Below are 17,035 nucleotides of genomic sequence, written 5' to 3'. Positions count from 1 at the left end.
GCAGCCGGTGCTGTGATCCCAGCCAAATTGCCGCGTTCCGAGGTCGTTGGGTGCTTAACGGGTGCTTAAGAATTCAAAGGCACCTTTGCATCTGTCTCAGGGTCCTGCCGGATCCCCAGAACTCTTGCTGGTGGGAGGGGAAGCGTTGCTAGTGAAAAATGTGTAGCTGCACCCCTGTGCTGTTACGGTCCTCTGCTGAGGTCTCCTGGTGTGGATATGAATTGTTTTCCCATAAAATGAAATCCGTTCTGTAAGGAGTCAGCTTTGCAGGTAGTGCTCTTGCTGTCTGGTATGTAGTGTTTTCTCCCGGGTTCAGTGTAGGAGCACAAAAGAAGGAGGCTGTGCTGGTAACAGACCCCCAGGCACTGTGTACTGCCTTTTTGCCTTTGCCGAGGTCTGACTTTGCTGGTATCACCTGTGTTTTTTTCTCTGTTCTCATCCGCTGTCATTTCCCTCTACAAGAATTGTGGAGACAGCTGACGAATTGGACTTGTGGTCTAATGTATTTTCAATCGGCAGAGTGTAATTTCTGCATTTGGTTGGTCCTACAGAGTCCTTGTGATAACTGGGATGGTGTTCTGGAGCACTGGGAAGCCTTGTCTGGGGGAATTGGAAATAATCTGTAAAATCACGGTCTATGTCATAAGAAGAGAGGAATAGGAGATGTGAAATGATGCCTTTTTCTCCAGAATAATGTTACAAAGTGAGGAATGGAGCATGGCTAGCAGGAGGCAGGATTGGCAAGAGGTGTTTCTCCCCAGAATTCTTTCCCAAGGGTCTGATGTTGGAGGCCTTCTGGACCTTGAGACAACATGATGTATTGAAATGGCCACATGAATCCTCTGAGGTTCTCGGTATCTCCATCAGAGTCTGTTCTTTGTGCTGCCTGACAAATGGGAATGTGTTGGGTAACAGTTGCTAACATGCAGACTGATGAACATTTTTGTGGCTGTTTTGGGGGTGTTGTTGTGGGAGGGGGCACTACAAACTGCTTTCCATGTGTGTTGTAGGGTACTTACAGCAGCTTCCACAGCTCTTGCCCTGGTGGATCTGTGCTTCTCTTGAGACATGATGGTGAGGGGGATGGATGTAATCTTGTTGTGCTTTTCTTGCCCTTCTTGTGCTCCTGCACGGTCAGTCTGGGTAGGGATGGTGAATCCTGTTATCACACACGGCTCATCCTGGTGTCTGGATGTGCACACTGATCATCCACATCTACAGAGCAGCCCAGCTCTGGTTTTCCATTGTAGAAGTTCTTCCAGCCAGTTAACATTTTGACTGGACATGTGGTTCAGATTTTGTGTCATTTTCTTGAATAAGAGTTGTGGGGACTGGAATCAGTATTGTTCATAACTCTACTTGCAGAACCTTTAAGAACTCGGTTTGTATTTGAAATTGCTGACAAGGCAGAAGGCATCCTGGCATGTGGGACAAGTCAAAGAATCCCAGAATGCATTTGCAGCACTTTGTATATTCTTTGTGAAAGGCATGGGGACAGGGGAGGATTTGAATACATATTTGGGGAGGAAATGGAGAATGTCTGTTTTGTTGTGGAGGTCCGAGTTCCCAGGGTGCAAAATATCAGGTTACAGTAAAATACTTCAGGAATGGGTTCACCAGACAGTGCTGCTTTCCTGGGATCCTCTCAGGACACCCAGAAGTTCTTCATATCTTAGGGTGCTGTTGTTCTTCCTGGTACAACTTCAGGGATAACCCTGTATACCTTTAATTGGTGCCAAACTTGGGTTTGGAGTGGGATGTTGTTTTTGAGAGAGAACCTTTTGGAGTTTGGATCATGCTGCAGAACCTTCTCTGAATCTTTCCCTCATTGCCTCTCTGCTCTTTATCTTGCTAGATGGGTCTTGGTATTCAAGATGTTGCCAAAATTAGCATATGCATACAGGAGAATTGAACTTTTAAAATTATTATTATTCTCTATCAAACTGCATATGCTTTTGTTTATCTGGGTTTGTAGGTTGTTGTGTTTATTTCCTGTCTCATAGGTAACGTGGCAGATATTTGGGCCATTGCCCATCCTGTTGGGGAATGTCTATCACTGTCTTCTGAAGTGTTCTTTGAGAGAATTTCTGTAGCTTACATGTCTGCTTCCTTTTTCCCCTCGGAGAGAAATGCATAATGGACACAGCATGTTTTCCACTTTCTGTGGAACATAAATCATATTTTTCTGTATGGTTTTCCTAGAAACACTGATAATGTTAAGCATAATTATCCTTTAAAGGGAACATTCCTGCCCCAAAAATATTTATTTTCTGAAGAGGGAACCAGTCCAGAAGAGGTAAGTCATAGAACAAATGGGGATGTTCTTGAGATTGGTGTACATTAGTTCCTGTTCAGTTGTGGCATCTCTTTGTTGAATCAGCAGAATGCTCACCCTATTGAACGAGCAGAGGAGCTGTTGCCTGCTCTCATACCTGTTTGAGGCTTCCAGGCACAGCCTGAGTGGGTGACAGCAAGTGGGAATGGAGGAGGGACCAAAATTCATTTCACTAAGCAGATGTGTAGGAGGTGAAGGGAGCGTTCTCAGTGACACTGTTGTGGTGTTACCTTCATGGCTTTTGTTTGCTGTGTGCCAAGTGGATCATTCTAAGGTGAGTGAGAGATTTTCCGTGGGGCCTCGTAGATACCAAGGCTCTTGGTGTGCTGTCCAGGCAGTGAGAGTCTTTCAGACAGGAAGAGAAGAACTTAGAACATGCAAGAGGAAAGTGAGCCAGGAATGACTGAGGTACAGGATGAGTCCTCAGGAGCTGTGGCTGCCCAGTGCTCTTTTAGGTCCTTAAGGAGGGTTTTCATGTTGGGCTGTGATAGGTTTGAGTTCTGGAATGAGAAAATTCCCTGATTTGTTTGAACTCTTCCAGGCCTCTGTGCACAGGTTTCCCAATGATTGTGGCTTCAGCTTGTGTGCCAGAGAATGGTGGAACCTCTCTTGGTGCAGCAGAGCTGTTCTTTGCCATCTGACTGCCTTGCTGTGTTATTGCTGGGTCCTTGAGAGCACCGGAGGCTGAAGAGTGTGTCCTTTTTCGTGCAGGGAGGGGAGTTGCCGGTGCATGGACAGCAATCAGGCTGCTCCCTCTCCACGTGAGCAGGAGGTGTAGGGAAGAGAAATGAGACTCAGGCCCCAAGGGCATGTCCGTGGTTCGTGGCAGGGGTGCTGTAAGTTATGTTTAAAATACTTTGTTGAAGGAATGAATGTGCAGAAGATATAAGTATGAAAGTAGAAGAGAGGGGGGGACAAGAAGAAGAAAGAACAGATAGGAAGGGAAAGAGAAAGAAGCAAGAATGTAGAATAAACATTTAAAAAACCTCAACTAAACGAGGAGGTAGATGAAGAAGTCAGTAAAAGAAGAAGAAAGAGAGCTATTCCCAGACTACATTGTAAGGATTTGGAAAATATTTTAGTGAAGGAAAAGAAGTAGTTCAGAAGAGACATGATTGAAATCGATGAGGAGGGGGTAAAAGACCTTGGACAAAGGTAAGCAGGAATGAACAGACACAGAGAAAGGAACGGGAAAGAGAAGGGATAGAGGATAAATGGAAGGGGAAAATACAAATAGCATAAGGAATATAATAGTAATAACAACAACAATAGTAGTAGTAGTAGTAAAGAAAATAATGAACCCATGCAAATAAAAGTGAAACCAGAATAGAAGTAAGAAAGGACAGACAGAATGGAAACATAAAACAGAGGATAAAAGAGCTGACCAGCATGCCCTGAACGTATCAGTAGACACTGAGGAGAGTTGGTTGCTAACAGCCTTGGCTGGAACAGCACAGCCCTCCAGCAATGATGCCCCATAATGAGCCCTGATATTTCCACATTTGATGGGCTCTGAGACGCCAGAGAAAGCTGGCAGCCTTCTCCCGCAGCTAAAGAATAAAGGAGTGTGGAAGGAGATGGGAAAGGAGAGGAAAGAAAGGAGAGTGGCAAAACAAAGACGAAAAAGAAGACAGACAAGGAAGACAGACAAAAGAGTGCAAAGAAGAAAAGGAAAGAGAAACGAAATATGACTGAAAAGAAGGAATTGCAGAAAGCAAGACAAATGACAAAGCCAGCGAGAAAAAGGGGAAGAAGAAATGATGGATTATATGAAAAGGAAGAGGGGGATATAAGGAAAAAAAGGGGAAGAGGACAACGAGACACTGCAGAAACCATACCCATCTCGGATCGGCAGCGCGGGCTAGGATGCGCAGCGTGTGAGGCGGCGGAGCAGCGCACGGTGTCGCTGCAGGCTCAGGAACGGCTCCGTGTGGGCGGCTCCGCCCCGGTGCGGCGGAGAGCCCGGCTGTGAGCGCGGGGGGGCGGCGCGGGCCGGGCAGCAGAGCCGGAGCGTCCGGGCGGCGGCGGGGAGCCGTGCGGGGCCCGGGCCGGGGCCGGCACACACAGCGGCGGCGGTCACAGCGGCGGCGGCCACAGCGGCGGCGGGAGGAAGGATGGGCGAGCGTTGTTGGTGTGCGGCGGCGGTGCTGCGGGTGCTGGTGCTGCAGGCGGCCTGGGCGCTGGCGGGCGGGCAGGTGCGCTACTCGGTGCCGGAGGAAGCCAAGGCCGGCACGGTGGTGGGCCGTCTGGCGCAGGACCTGGGGCTGGAGGCGGGCGAGGCGGAGGCGCGGCGGCTGCGGCTGGTGGCCCCGGGCCGGCGGGCGAGCGTGGAGGTGAGCGGGGCGAGCGGCGCGCTGCTGGTGAGCTCGCGGCTCGACCGGGAGGAGCTGTGCGGCAAGAGCGCGCCGTGCGCGCTGCGCCTGGAGGTGCTGCTGGAGCGGCCGCTGCGCGTCTTCCATGTGCAGCTGGAGGTCACCGACATCAACGACAATGCCCCCATCTTCCCCGCCGCCCGCAGAAACCTCAGCATCGCGGAATCGTCTCTGCCGGGGTCTCGTTTTCCTCTGGAGGGCGCGTCGGATGCGGATATCGGAGTGAACGCGCAGCTCACCTATACACTCAGCCCCAGCGAGCATTTTAGCTTGGAAGTGAAATCCAAAGACGAAAATAAAATCTCTGTACTGCTCGTATTAACGAAAGCTCTGGACCGCGAGACGATTCCCGTGCACTGGTTGGTGCTGACGGCGAGTGACGGGGGCCGGCCGTCTCTGACGGGCACCATGGAGCTGGTGATCTCCGTACTGGACGCGAATGACAACGCGCCCCAGTTCAACCAGTCTGTTTATAAAGTGCAGGTACCGGAAAATACGGCCCCAGGAACTGTGTTTTTCCAGCTAACAGCGACAGACAAAGATGAGGGAATTAATCAAGTAATATATTATTCTTTTAGCGATGCAGTTTCTGCCAAAATTCTGGATCTTTTCAAAATTGACGAAAAATCTGGGGAAATACGGACTACCGGGGAACTGGATTTCGAGGACACTCAGTCATATGACCTGGAGATTGAAGCGAGAGATAGAGGAACGCCGCCCCTGTCGGGTCACTGCAGCGTGGAACTGAAGGTGCTGGACGTGAACGACAACGCGCCGGAGGTGTGGGTGACGTCGCTGTCGGTGCCGGTGTCGGAGGACGCTTCGGTGGGGACGGTGGTGGCCCTGCTGAGCGTGTCGGACCGGGACTCGGGGGAGAACGGGCGCGTGCGGTGCTGGGTGTGGCCGGCGTCGCCGTTCGGTCTGGAGGCGACGTTCGCGGGCTCGTACTCGCTGGTGCTGCGCGAGGCGCTGGACCGGGAGCGGGTGTCGGAGTACGAGGTGGAGGTGCGTGCGGAGGACGGCGGGGCGCCGGCGCTGCGCGCCAGCCGCGGGCTGCGGGTGCCGGTGTCGGACGTGAACGACAACGCGCCCGCGTTCGCGCAGGCCGTGTACACGGTGCTGGCGCGGGAGAACAACGCGGCGGGCGCCGAGCTGGCGCGGCTGTGGGCGCGGGACCCGGACGAGGCGGGCAACGGGCGCGTCAGCTACTCGGTGTGGGACGGCGGCGTGGGCGTGGGCGGCGGGGCCGCGGGGTCGTCGTCGTCGTCGGGCGGCGTGGGTGGCGGGTGGCGTCCGGCGTCGAGCTACGTGTCGGTGGACGCGGAGAGCGGGCGTCTGTGGGCGCTGCAGCCCTTGGACTACGAGGAGCTGCAGGTGCTGCAGTTCGAGGTGCGCGCGGTGGACGCGGGGGAGCCGCCGCTGAGCGGCAACGCCACGGTGCAGCTCTTCGTGCTGGACGAGAACGACAACGCGCCGGCGCTGCTGCCTCCCGCGGGCTCGGCGCCGGAGGCGGGCGGCGTGGCGGCGCTGGGGGAGGCGGTGTCGGAGTCGGGCACGCTGTGGGCGTGGGCGGCGTGGGGGGCGCCGGCGGGGCAGGTGGTGGCCAAGATCCGCGCCGTGGACGCCGACTCGGGCTACAACGCGTGGCTGCGCTACGAGCTGTGGGAGCCGCGGGGCAAGGGCCCGTTCCGCGTGGGGCTCTACAGCGGCGAGGTGAGCACGGCGCGGGCGCTGGACGAGGCGGACGGGCCTCGCCAGAGGCTGCTGATCGTCGTGCGCGACCACGGCGAACCGGCGCGCTCGGCCACGGCCACGCTCAGCGTGTCGCTGCTCGAGGCCGCCGAGGCGGCGCTGGCCGCGGGCTCCTCCTCGTCGTCGTCGTCGTCGCTGTCGCGCTCGGCGGCGGGCGCGGAGCTGGGGCCGTCGGCGGCGAGCGCGGCCACCAACGTGTGGCTGGTGGTGGCCATCTGCGCCGTGTCCAGCCTGTTCCTGCTGGCCGTGGTGCTGTACGGGGCGTCGCGCTGGGCGCCGCGGGCGGCCGTGCTCTCGGCGCCCGGGCCCACGACGCTCGTGTGCGCCAGCGAAGTGGGCAGCTGGTCCTACTCGCAGCGCCACAGCCGCAGCCTGTGCGTGACGGACGGCGCTGCCAAGAGCGACCTCATGGTTTTCAGCCCCAACTTCCCTCCGCCACCGCCCGATTCTGCAGCTAAGGACACGCGGCCGGAGCCCTCCGCTCTCCTCGACACGGTCAGTAGCAAAACGTTGCTCGCCTTTACTCTTTCGCTGTCGTCTCTGCCGCGTCTCGCTCCATCCCTGGACAGTTCCTGGTTGTAGCTTCGCTCAGCCCCCCGGCCTGAGAGCCTGGTAATATTGGCTGAATCTTAAAAATCTTAACTATACCTTAGCATCTGCTGCCGCCTCCTTTCCGGATCCCCCCAGCTGTTACCGAGGTGGGAAATGTCTTTTGGCATCCCGCAGCAGTTTACTGACCGTAGCTGAGGTTTTGTGTTCCGAGTGTGAATTGTTCTCCCCTATGTTTGCTCTCCCCTAGGAAAAAATTTCTCTTGATTGCGGTAATAAGGGCGCCGAGGTGTCAGCTCTGTAGACAACGCTTTTGCTGGCTGGTGTGCAGTATTTTAACCCGGTCTTGCTGAAGGAGCTGAAGATAGACAGGCTGTAGTGATGACAGTCCCTTAGTCACCATGTGCCACTGAACTGCCTTTTGATTGCTGATTTTGCTGATCTCAGCATTGTCAAAAACTGGGCCCTCTTCCTCCCCAGTGCAAGTGGTGCTGAAAGGCTACAATTGAGGCCTCAAGATTTTCTCTCCCCATGATGTAATTTTCCCCCATTGATTCTCCCAGCAGATTGATTATAGTACCTGGGCTGCCTTTCTTGGGCTTTTCCGGTTTTCTTTTCTCAGAGTGTTGGTTTTCTAGATAGCATTATAAACTGTTTACACAGAGGTTGCAGATTCAAAATCAGTGTAAGAAAAGGAATTTTTTTTTTCCACAACATCCTTTGTCCTCAAAATCATTTTATGTTCTTTTGTTTATGACTGGAGATTTACACTTGCCTCTCTTGATGTTCTTTCAATATTCTCTCACCACTGGCAGAGTTCTGAATTATCTGGAAACATTCTCCTAAAAACCACAGAAATATACCGGTATGGATATTATCCCTTACACTGCTGTGGTCATTAGCATTTTTTTTTCCCCTCATATAATGAAATCAATGCTCATTGTCATTGGCGATATCCTTGATACCATGTCTACAAATAGATGTCTAACATTTGAGGAGAGGAATTAGCAGATGATTAGGATTTCCATCCAGAATCGCTGAAGCATTAGAAAACACAAAGGGTCAACTACAGAGATTCTGCTGAGCACAGCATATATAATATCAGGTGTATGGGGGTTTTGTTCTGTCATTGATGGAATGGTTGTAGACTTGCATTCCTGGCCAGAGAACTGGCACAATGTACACTGGCTTGTTATGACATTCTTGGCATATTTGTATCAGGAGCCACGTCCTTTCAAAAGCCTGGGAAAGTTACCACCAAAGAATAAACTCCACCAACCAAGCAAGCACCAAAACCCCTAATATTGAAACATGAATTATCCTACCAAAACAATATAATCCTTTTTGTTGGGGTGCTTGTCAATGATTGAGTTATTCTATCACAGCATGAAATCAATGCCATTCCCTTTGGAGTTATTCTGACATCACCTTTAGATAGAGAACAGTGCTGGGCATGGTCTGTGTGATACCATCTGTATGTTTTTTATGGTTCTCTCATTGCTGGCAGTTGCTGCAGTGAGTCCAGTGGAGGCAAAGAGGCAGTGACAGGAGTCAGAGGTGAATGTGGCTGTGGCATTGTGCAGGCCCTGGGCATTTCCTGATATCAAGGATGACCTTGAGAAGTGAGATTTGTCTGATGGAATTGAAGGTTGTTGGAAAGACCATGGACCATGTCATGAGACAGTCCTCTGGGTACTATTTACTGTGCTGTCACTGTTGCTGACTGCTGATCATGCTGGGATTTAATGTGGTTTCTTATGAAAAACTCTCTACTCTTCTTTGACTCTCCTCCATAAGAGAGGTGATGCAAGATGACAATTGTGACTTCATTGTTCTCTCACCTCATGGTGTAATTTCTCCCATTTGCTTGGCTCACCCGAGTCATTGTGAAAGCAGGGAAGTTCCTAAACTTTCCTATGATCTTTCTCCAAGGAGGTTTTTATTCCAGGTACCAGTAGAGAGTGTGCAGGCAGAGGAGCATGACCTGAAGTGTATGTTTTCTTTTTTTTTGTCTTGCCTTTCTGAAGTGGATTGCAGCTGGATTGTCCCATGAGGTGGCATGACCATACACTGTCCTGTTTTCATGTTATGTTAATATTTGCATCAGTAGCCACACCCTTAAAAAATCCTGGAAACTCTCTTTTAAAAAAAAAAAACAAAAAAAAAATCCTGCAGCCCTAAACATTCAACCCATACACAGTGGCTCATTTTCCTGTGCAGTAGGTACCATTGGTGGCACTGATGAATTTTGATGAATTTTTCAGCATTTGGACTGGTCTTTCAGAGCACGCTGTCAATGGCCATTGCCTTTAGAGCTTTCCTGACATGCCCTCTATAAATGGTACTCTCCAAAGTGGGTAATATTTCCATCTGAACTGGGGAAGCCACAGGAGCTGAGGTGAACATGGCAGTGGCACTGAGTAGGCCCTGACCATGTCATAATATGAAGTGTGACCTCCCGGTCTGTGGGAACTGGAAATCCTTGGGAAGACCATGGGCCATGTCATAAGAAGACAAGAATGCAGGATGATGTTTCTGTCTTGAGAACATGTGCCAGAAGAGGGAATGGAGGATGCCTGGAGAAAATGACAAGGCAGGATGGGCACAGGTTTCCTTCCCAAGATCCATTCCTAAGAGTATGGAGTTGAAGGCCTTCTGGGTATTGAGTTAATTCTATGGTAGCTTACTGCCCATCGTGTCCTTTGAGGTTATGAATATTTCCCACCAGAGACAGTCCCTTGTGTTGCTGCCTGCCTGAGGCAGACAAGGCATTGAGAAAGAGGGTGTGGCATGCAGACTGCTGACTAATTCCCAATGGGCTTTTTGATTTCTGGTTTGGACAACCTGTTCTAGGAGGGTAGCACTTTCACCTTCTGTCCTTGTATGGTGGTGGGCATCCATAGTAACTTCCACAGCCACAGATCTTTCCATGGTGGCTCCTTGATCCTCCTCAGGCTAATTATCAAGGGCAGATGATAATGTGGATGTCATTTTTGTGCATTCAACTTCCCATACTTGTGGACTTGAAAATTTATCCTTGGTAGAAGTTACATGTCCTGTGGTCACAGGTGGCTCATTCTATGTCTGACATAGACACAAACCCTTCACAGCAACCCAGCTTTGGTTCTCCGTGGTGCAAATTATTGCATCCAGCTGATTTTATAAGGTGCACTTATGCTTTGGTATTTGCTCTCATTCTCTCAAAGTGCAAAATCCATGTGGACTGGGGTGAGAACTGACATGCCTTTATGTTATAAAGTTCTTAAGAAGTCACATCTTATGTTCTGTGGCATTTCCACCAGAGATTGCTGAAAAGGCATAAACCATGAAGGATATGCAGAGGAGAAGAATCTGCCAGACAGATCTGGGGAGCTTCATATCCCTGCATGTGTTCTTTGTGCCAATTGTAAGGGAAGGTGAGGATATGCAAAGGACATTCTTATGGCAGGTTTTGTGGTAGTGTGAACGAGTTTCTGCAAGTGGCCCCAGGAAAGGCCTGGGCATGTGTTGTGGTGAGGGTGAAGGGAAGGGTGTTGCCAGAGGGAGATGATCTGTAGAACAGAGTCTGTGTCTTTGGTGAAGGATTGGAGAATGTGTGGTTGATGGAGCTGCCTTTTTCCAGGGTGTGAGACAGAGGATTGTAGTAGAAAATGTCAAGAAGAGGCTCCACAGACATTACTAATACCTGGGATTTCTCCAGCTCTCAGAAAGTTCTGCATATCCTTATGCCCCGTTGTTCCCTTTGTGCATTTTAATTCAGTGCAATTTGATTATTTGGCTTTCTTCTCCCCTCTTACCAAACCCTCACAGTCTTGTTTTTCTGTCTCCCATGTCAGCAATGTTTTGGTAATACGAGATAATATGAGACACTGAGCTTTGGCACCCATATGGCTGCAAACATTCAGGTAATTTTCTCTCACTGTATAGGATGACTTTTCCATGCTCCTGAGCTGAGGCTGATTTTGGGACAATTTCCTTCCTGAGCTTTATGGTGCCTCTCCCCCATGACAGAAGTGCACATGGGAGTACTGTGCTTTGCCCAATGATTTCAAGGGTTTTCTAGAATGCACGTAATTATTTTCTATCCATGGTTCCCAACAGTCTCTGTTAGTGTTAGAACCAGTTTCCTGCTCTGAAAATATTTCTTTTCTGATGAAACAATCAGTGATGCTAGAGGTAAGTTGCTTCTTGCTGAAGAAGATGAGTCTGAGAGACAGCTGTACCTTTATGCCTGTTTAGTTGTGGTATGTTCATCTTGGATTGACTGAATGTATCTAGATTGGGAGTTGGACTCAACACTCCTTATGGCTTCCTTCCAATGTGAAATATTTTATAATTCCTAGATTGGACCAAGAAAGCCCCACAGTGTGCTCTCATTTCATTCTTGCTTCTTCCACCATGGTTTGAGCAGTTGGCAGCAAGCAGAGATGGAGGAGGGCCTCTAATGTATTTCTCAAAACAGATGTGCTGGGAGTAGAGAGCTTGTTCTCAGGGAAAATGCCTGGATTTGGGTTCATAGGTATTTCTGGATGGATCATGGTATTGAGTGAGAGGTATTCCTTGGGGGCTACTGCCCCTGAGTATGGAAGTTGTTGCTGTGTTTTTCTGGCAGAGCTTGTCTGCCTGAGAGGAGAGGCAAGAGTTTGTCATTCATCGAGCAGGTGGAAAATGAGGCAGGAAGAGCAGTTCTTCATTGAAATACATGAAGAATTCTTAGGAACTGTTGCACTGTGTTTCAGTGTTCATGGCAGAATGGTGTGCTGGGCTGTGATGCATTTGAGCTGTGAAGTGAGAGGATTTCATGGATTGTTTGTGCTTATTAGAGCCTGTTTGCACTGATGTGGGGATTGGTCTTCTGATTCCAAGGGAGGTGTATGCTTTTTCTGGTGCAGTACAGCTGTTCTTTGTTATGTCATTGCCTTGCTGTGTTATTTGCTGGTCCAGCAGGGGACTGGGGCCTGAGGAGTGTGGGTTTCTTCCTGATGGGGAGGGAAGGGGAGTGGAGAGGTAGGGACAATCTATTTACTTGGCATTTTCTGGAGGAGACCAGGACAGTTGTTCCTCATGAGGAGGCATGCAAGTTCCCCATGAGCACTCTCATCTAAGGGCAGGTCTGTGATGCATGAAGAGGATGATGTAGACATTTAGAAATCATTTTGTTTAGAAAACATTTCGGTAAAGGGGGAAAAGTATGGACACAGAAGAGAAGAGAAATCAAAGAGGACAGTGTGAGGCATGAAAGGAAAAAAAAGAGAAAGAAAGTAAAGGTAAGTAAAGGAATAAGGAAGGAAGAGGAAGGAAAAGGAACCTCTGCATGTAAAGAGTCAAGCAAGGAAGAAAGAGAGAAATAAGAAAAGAAGGGATGACAGAGCATGCACCAACATTTTCTCTTCATGCTCTCTGCAGTCAAGGACCTCTATATCCTCAGTACTGAGGAACCCTGTGCAAGCCTCGATGAGGAGTGATGAGGAATAAGAGGTTTTGTGTAACTGTATAATTACACTCCATGGTGAGAATGATGTAGTCATGTAGAAAATACTGTATTAAAAGAGAAAGAGAATAGGGAAAGAAGAAAGAAGAGACAGTGAGGGAAGGAAAAGAAAGGAAAAAGAGAAAACAAAACAAAATGATGAATGAAAAAGCAATGGAGAGAAAAAGAAAAAAGGAAAGATGAAACATTAAATAAGTTTGCTAACATACGGCAGTATTATCTCTGTACACGAAAAAGGTGGGATGAGATGGGGGAGAGAGAGGAAAAAAAAAAAAAAGAAGAAACTGTCAAAGAGGAGAAATGAAGAGGGGGTATGTCAAGGAGACTACCAGAATACACGGACATTCTCTTCTATCCCTAAATTAAGTTGGTCTCCTGTGCTCTCCCCATTGGCTACAGCCCCGTCCCGTGTGAAGGAGATGATGCCGTGTAATTAGAGCTCATGGCTCGTACACTGATTCCCACGGTCACACTATGGGAGGGGACAGGCAGCGTGGAAGCAGTTTTAAAAGAGATGGCTAGAAATAAAAGATAAAGGGCAGAAAAAAATAGACAGAAACGGCAAGAAAAAGGAGAAAAAGAACAGAAGAAAGAAGTGAAACAGAAGAAAGAACACAGAGATGGAGGAAAAAAAAAGAGAAAAAAAAGAAAAGAAGAATGTCAAAAACAGACGTTAAAAGAAAAGATTAAAAATACAGAACTGAAAGATAAAAGGAGAAATGAAAATAGTGGAAAGAGGAAGAAAGGAACTATGATGAAGCAAGTGGCAAAAAAAAAAAAAAGGAAAAAAAAGAACAGAAAAACACAGAGAGAGGGAGAGGAGAAGGACATGGAAGAAACATTACCATGACGCTGCGGCGGCACAGGCACTGTGACGGAGCGTGTGAGGCGGCGAAGCAGCGCACGGTGTCGCTGCAGGCTCAGGAACGGCTCCGTGTGGGCGGCTCCGCCCCGGTGCGGCGGAGAGCCCGGCTGTGAGCGCGGGGGGGCGGCGCGGGCCGGGCAGCAGAGCCGGAGCGTCCGGGCGGCGGCGGGGAGCCGTGCGGGGCCCGGGCCGGGGCCGGCACACACAGCGGCGGCGGCGGCGGCCACAGCGGCAGGAAGGATGGGCGAGCGTTGTTGGTGTGCGGCGGCGGTGCTGCGGGTGCTGGTGCTGCAGGCGGCCTGGGCGCTGGCGGGCGGGCAGGTGCGCTACTCGGTGCCGGAGGAAGCCAAGGCCGGCACGGTGGTGGGCCGTCTGGCGCAGGACCTGGGGCTGGAGGCGGGCGAGGCGGAGGCGCGGCGGCTGCGGCTGGTGGCCCCGGGCCGGCGGGCGAGCGTGGAGGTGAGCGGGGCGAGCGGCGCGCTGCTGGTGAGCTCGCGGCTCGACCGGGAGGAGCTGTGCGGCAAGAGCGCGCCGTGCGCGCTGCGCCTGGAGGTGCTGCTGGAGCGGCCGCTGCGCGTCTTCCATGTGCAGCTGGAGGTCACCGACATCAACGACAATGCCCCCATCTTCCCCGCCGCCCGAAAAAACCTCACTTTATCGGAGAATATTCCTCCTGGATCTCGGTTTCTCCTAGAGGGCGCGTCGGATGCAGATATCGGAGCCAACGCGCAGCTGTCCTACACACTCAGTGCCAGCGAGCATTTTAGAATAGAGGAAGAAAACAGTAACTCTCGCAGTAAGTCCCTGTTTCTGGTAGTCACGAAATCTCTGGACCGCGAGACGATTCCCGTGCACCGGTTGGTGCTGACGGCGAGTGACGGGGGCCGGCCGTCTCTGACGGGGACAATGGAGCTGGTGATCTCGGTGCTGGATGTGAACGACAACGCGCCCCAGTTCAACCAGTCTGTGTATAACGTTGTTTTGTCCGAAAACGCATTAGAGAGGACCCTTGTAGCGCGGGTGAATGCCACGGATTCTGACACAGGAATATATGGTGAAATTTTATATGAGATCGATACTATTGTTCCCCCCTCAGCAGGAGATTTATTCAGCATCGATTCAAATAGTGGAGAGATCAGACTGACGGACGCCCTGGACTTCGAGACGGTTACTTTATACGAACTACACATTAAAGGGACAGATAAAGGAACGCCTCCGCTGTCGGGTCACTGCAAAGTGGTGCTGGAAGTGCTGGACGTGAACGACAACGCGCCGGAGGTGTGGGTGACGTCGCTGTCGGTGCCGGTGTCGGAGGACGCGTCGGTGGGGACGGTGGTGGCCCTGCTGAGCGTGTCGGACCGGGACTCGGGGGAGAACGGGCGCGTGCGGTGCTGGGTGTGGCCGGCGTCGCCGTTCGGTCTGGAGGCGACGTTCGCGGGCTCGTACTCGCTGGTGCTGCGCGAGGCGCTGGACCGGGAGCGGGTGTCGGAGTACGAGGTGGAGGTGCGTGCGGAGGACGGCGGGGCGCCGGCGCTGCGCGCCAGCCGCGGGCTGCGGGTGCCGGTGTCAGACGTGAACGACAACGCGCCCGCGTTCGCGCAGGCCGTGTACACGGTGCTGGCGCGGGAGAACAACGCGGCGGGCGCGGAGCTGGCGCGGCTGTGGGCGCGGGACCCGGACGAGGCGGGCAACGGGCGCGTCAGCTACTCGGTGTGGGACGGCGGCGTGGCCGTGGGCGTGGGCGGCGGGGCCGCCGGCTCGTCGTCGGGGGGCGGGTGGCGTCCGGCGTCGAGCTACGTGTCGGTGGACGCGGAGAGCGGGCGTCTGTGGGCGCTGCAGCCCTTGGACTACGAGGAGCTGCAGGTGCTGCAGTTCGAGGTGCGCGCGGTGGACGCGGGGGAGCCGCCGCTGAGCGGCAACGCCACGGTGCAGCTCTTCGTGCTGGACGAGAACGACAACGCGCCGGCGCTGCTGCCTCCCGCGGGCTCGGCGCCGGAGGCGGGCGGCGTGGCGGCGCTGGGGGAGGCGGTGTCGGAGTCGGGCACGCTGTGGGCGTGGGCGGCGTGGGGGGCGCCGGCGGGGCAGGTGGTGGCCAAGATCCGCGCCGTGGACGCCGACTCGGGCTACAACGCGTGGCTGCGCTACGAGCTGTGGGAGCCGCGGGGCAAGGGCCCGTTCCGCGTGGGGCTCTACAGCGGCGAGGTGAGCACGGCGCGGGCGCTGGACGAGGCGGACGGGCCTCGCCAGAGGCTGCTGATCGTCGTGCGCGACCACGGCGAGCCGGCGCGCTCGGCCACGGCCACGCTCAGCGTGTCGCTGCTCGAGGCCGCCGAGGTGGCGCTGGCCGCGGGTTCCTCCTCGTCGTCGTCGTCGTCGTCGCTGTCGCGCTCGGCGGCGGGCGCGGAGCTGGGGCCGTCGGCGGCGAGCGCGGCCACCAACGTGTGGCTGGTGGTGGCCATCTGCGCCGTGTCCAGCCTGTTCCTGCTGGCCGTGGTGCTGTACGGGGCGTCGCGCTGGGCGCCGCGGGCGGCCGTGCTCTCGGCGCCCGGGCCCACGACGCTCGTGTGCGCCAGCGAAGTGGGCAGCTGGTCCTACTCGCAGCGCCACAGCCGCAGCCTGTGCGTGACGGACGGCGCTGCCAAGAGCGACCTCATGGTTTTCAGCCCCAACTTCCCTCCTCCGCCGTCCGGCCCCGTGCCCAAGGACACGCAGCCGGAGCCCTCCGCTCTCCTCGACACGGTCAGTGGCAACACCTTGCTGTCGTCTCTCACCCGTACCCAACCCTTCTGTCCCTCCAGGTGTGGAGGCTCTGCGGGAGTACTGGTTTCGTTCCCAGGGCCTGGGAGCGATGGGTGCTTGACGGATATTTAAGGATATCAATGGCACCTTTCGATCTGCCCTTAGGGGGAATATAGAATTATTGCCTCAGCCTGGAGCACTTACGGTGCGCAGCTCCAGTTTGCTGCTCTGTGTGTAAACGGTTCTGTCCTAGAATGAAATCGCTTCTGATTTTGATGAGAGGTGCCCCGGGGTTCAGGTTGTGAAACAGTCTTGCCTAGTTTTGTTTAGCATTTCCACCTGAGTTTGCTGAAGGAGTGCAAGACAGGCAGGCTGTGGTTCTCACAGACCTCCCGGCACTACATGCCACCTTATTGCCTTTGTTCAATGGTACCCTGCCTGTCTTATTCTGGATTGTTACTGAAACCTCTTAAGTTTCCCTCTGCAAGAGATGTGATGAAATGTGGCTATTTAGGTGTCAAGGAAAAATCGTTTCTCGTTAGTTTTTCCACTAGAATCCTTAAGCATGCAATAAATGCAGTATAGAGTTTTTCCGTATTCTTTTTTGAGGTATCTTCTTGCTTTTCATAGTAACGTATGGGTTTGTGCAGCCCAGTGTGACCAAAAGTAAATGTGGCAAAGGTGAAATTTGTTTCTCTTCCTGCTGCCCAGTCCCCCACGTTGAGGATTTGTATTTCCATTCTGAGAAGTGTCGTGGAATACCCTGGCTAGTTTTGCCCTTTCCAAATTTTTATCGACAGCCACTTTGTTTCAAGAGCCTTGGGACAATATTTCTCTCTGCAACTAGAAAGAAATATCAACCCTCAAGCCCCAGCGTTCCCCACCACATCTCAAATAACGTTCCTGTAGATGGTCAGATTTGCATGTTACGC

At 52.6% G+C, this 17,035-nt stretch overlaps 1 protein-coding gene across 1 annotated transcript; it reads left to right on the top strand.

The window, feature by feature from the left end:
• Positions 1 to 4,449: 4,449 nt before the first annotated feature.
• On the top strand, positions 4,450 to 16,341 carry LOC311159475 (uncharacterized protein; the record flags this gene model as incomplete). The annotated part of the gene is given in 6 exon segments (XM_084215573.1): positions 4,450 to 6,954; positions 7,259 to 7,280; positions 11,956 to 12,015; positions 12,415 to 12,435; positions 13,366 to 16,222; positions 16,224 to 16,341. Coding segments are annotated over 6 exon segments (5,583 nt in total).
• Positions 16,342 to 17,035: the final 694 nt, after the last annotated feature.

The sequence above is a fragment of the Fringilla coelebs genome, assembly GCF_963513975.1.
Source record: "Fringilla coelebs genome assembly, chromosome: 15".
NCBI lineage: Eukaryota > Metazoa > Chordata > Aves > Passeriformes > Fringillidae > Fringilla > Fringilla coelebs.
Note: the sequence above shows the minus strand (reverse complement) of the source record. Positions and strands in the feature narration are given on the sequence as shown.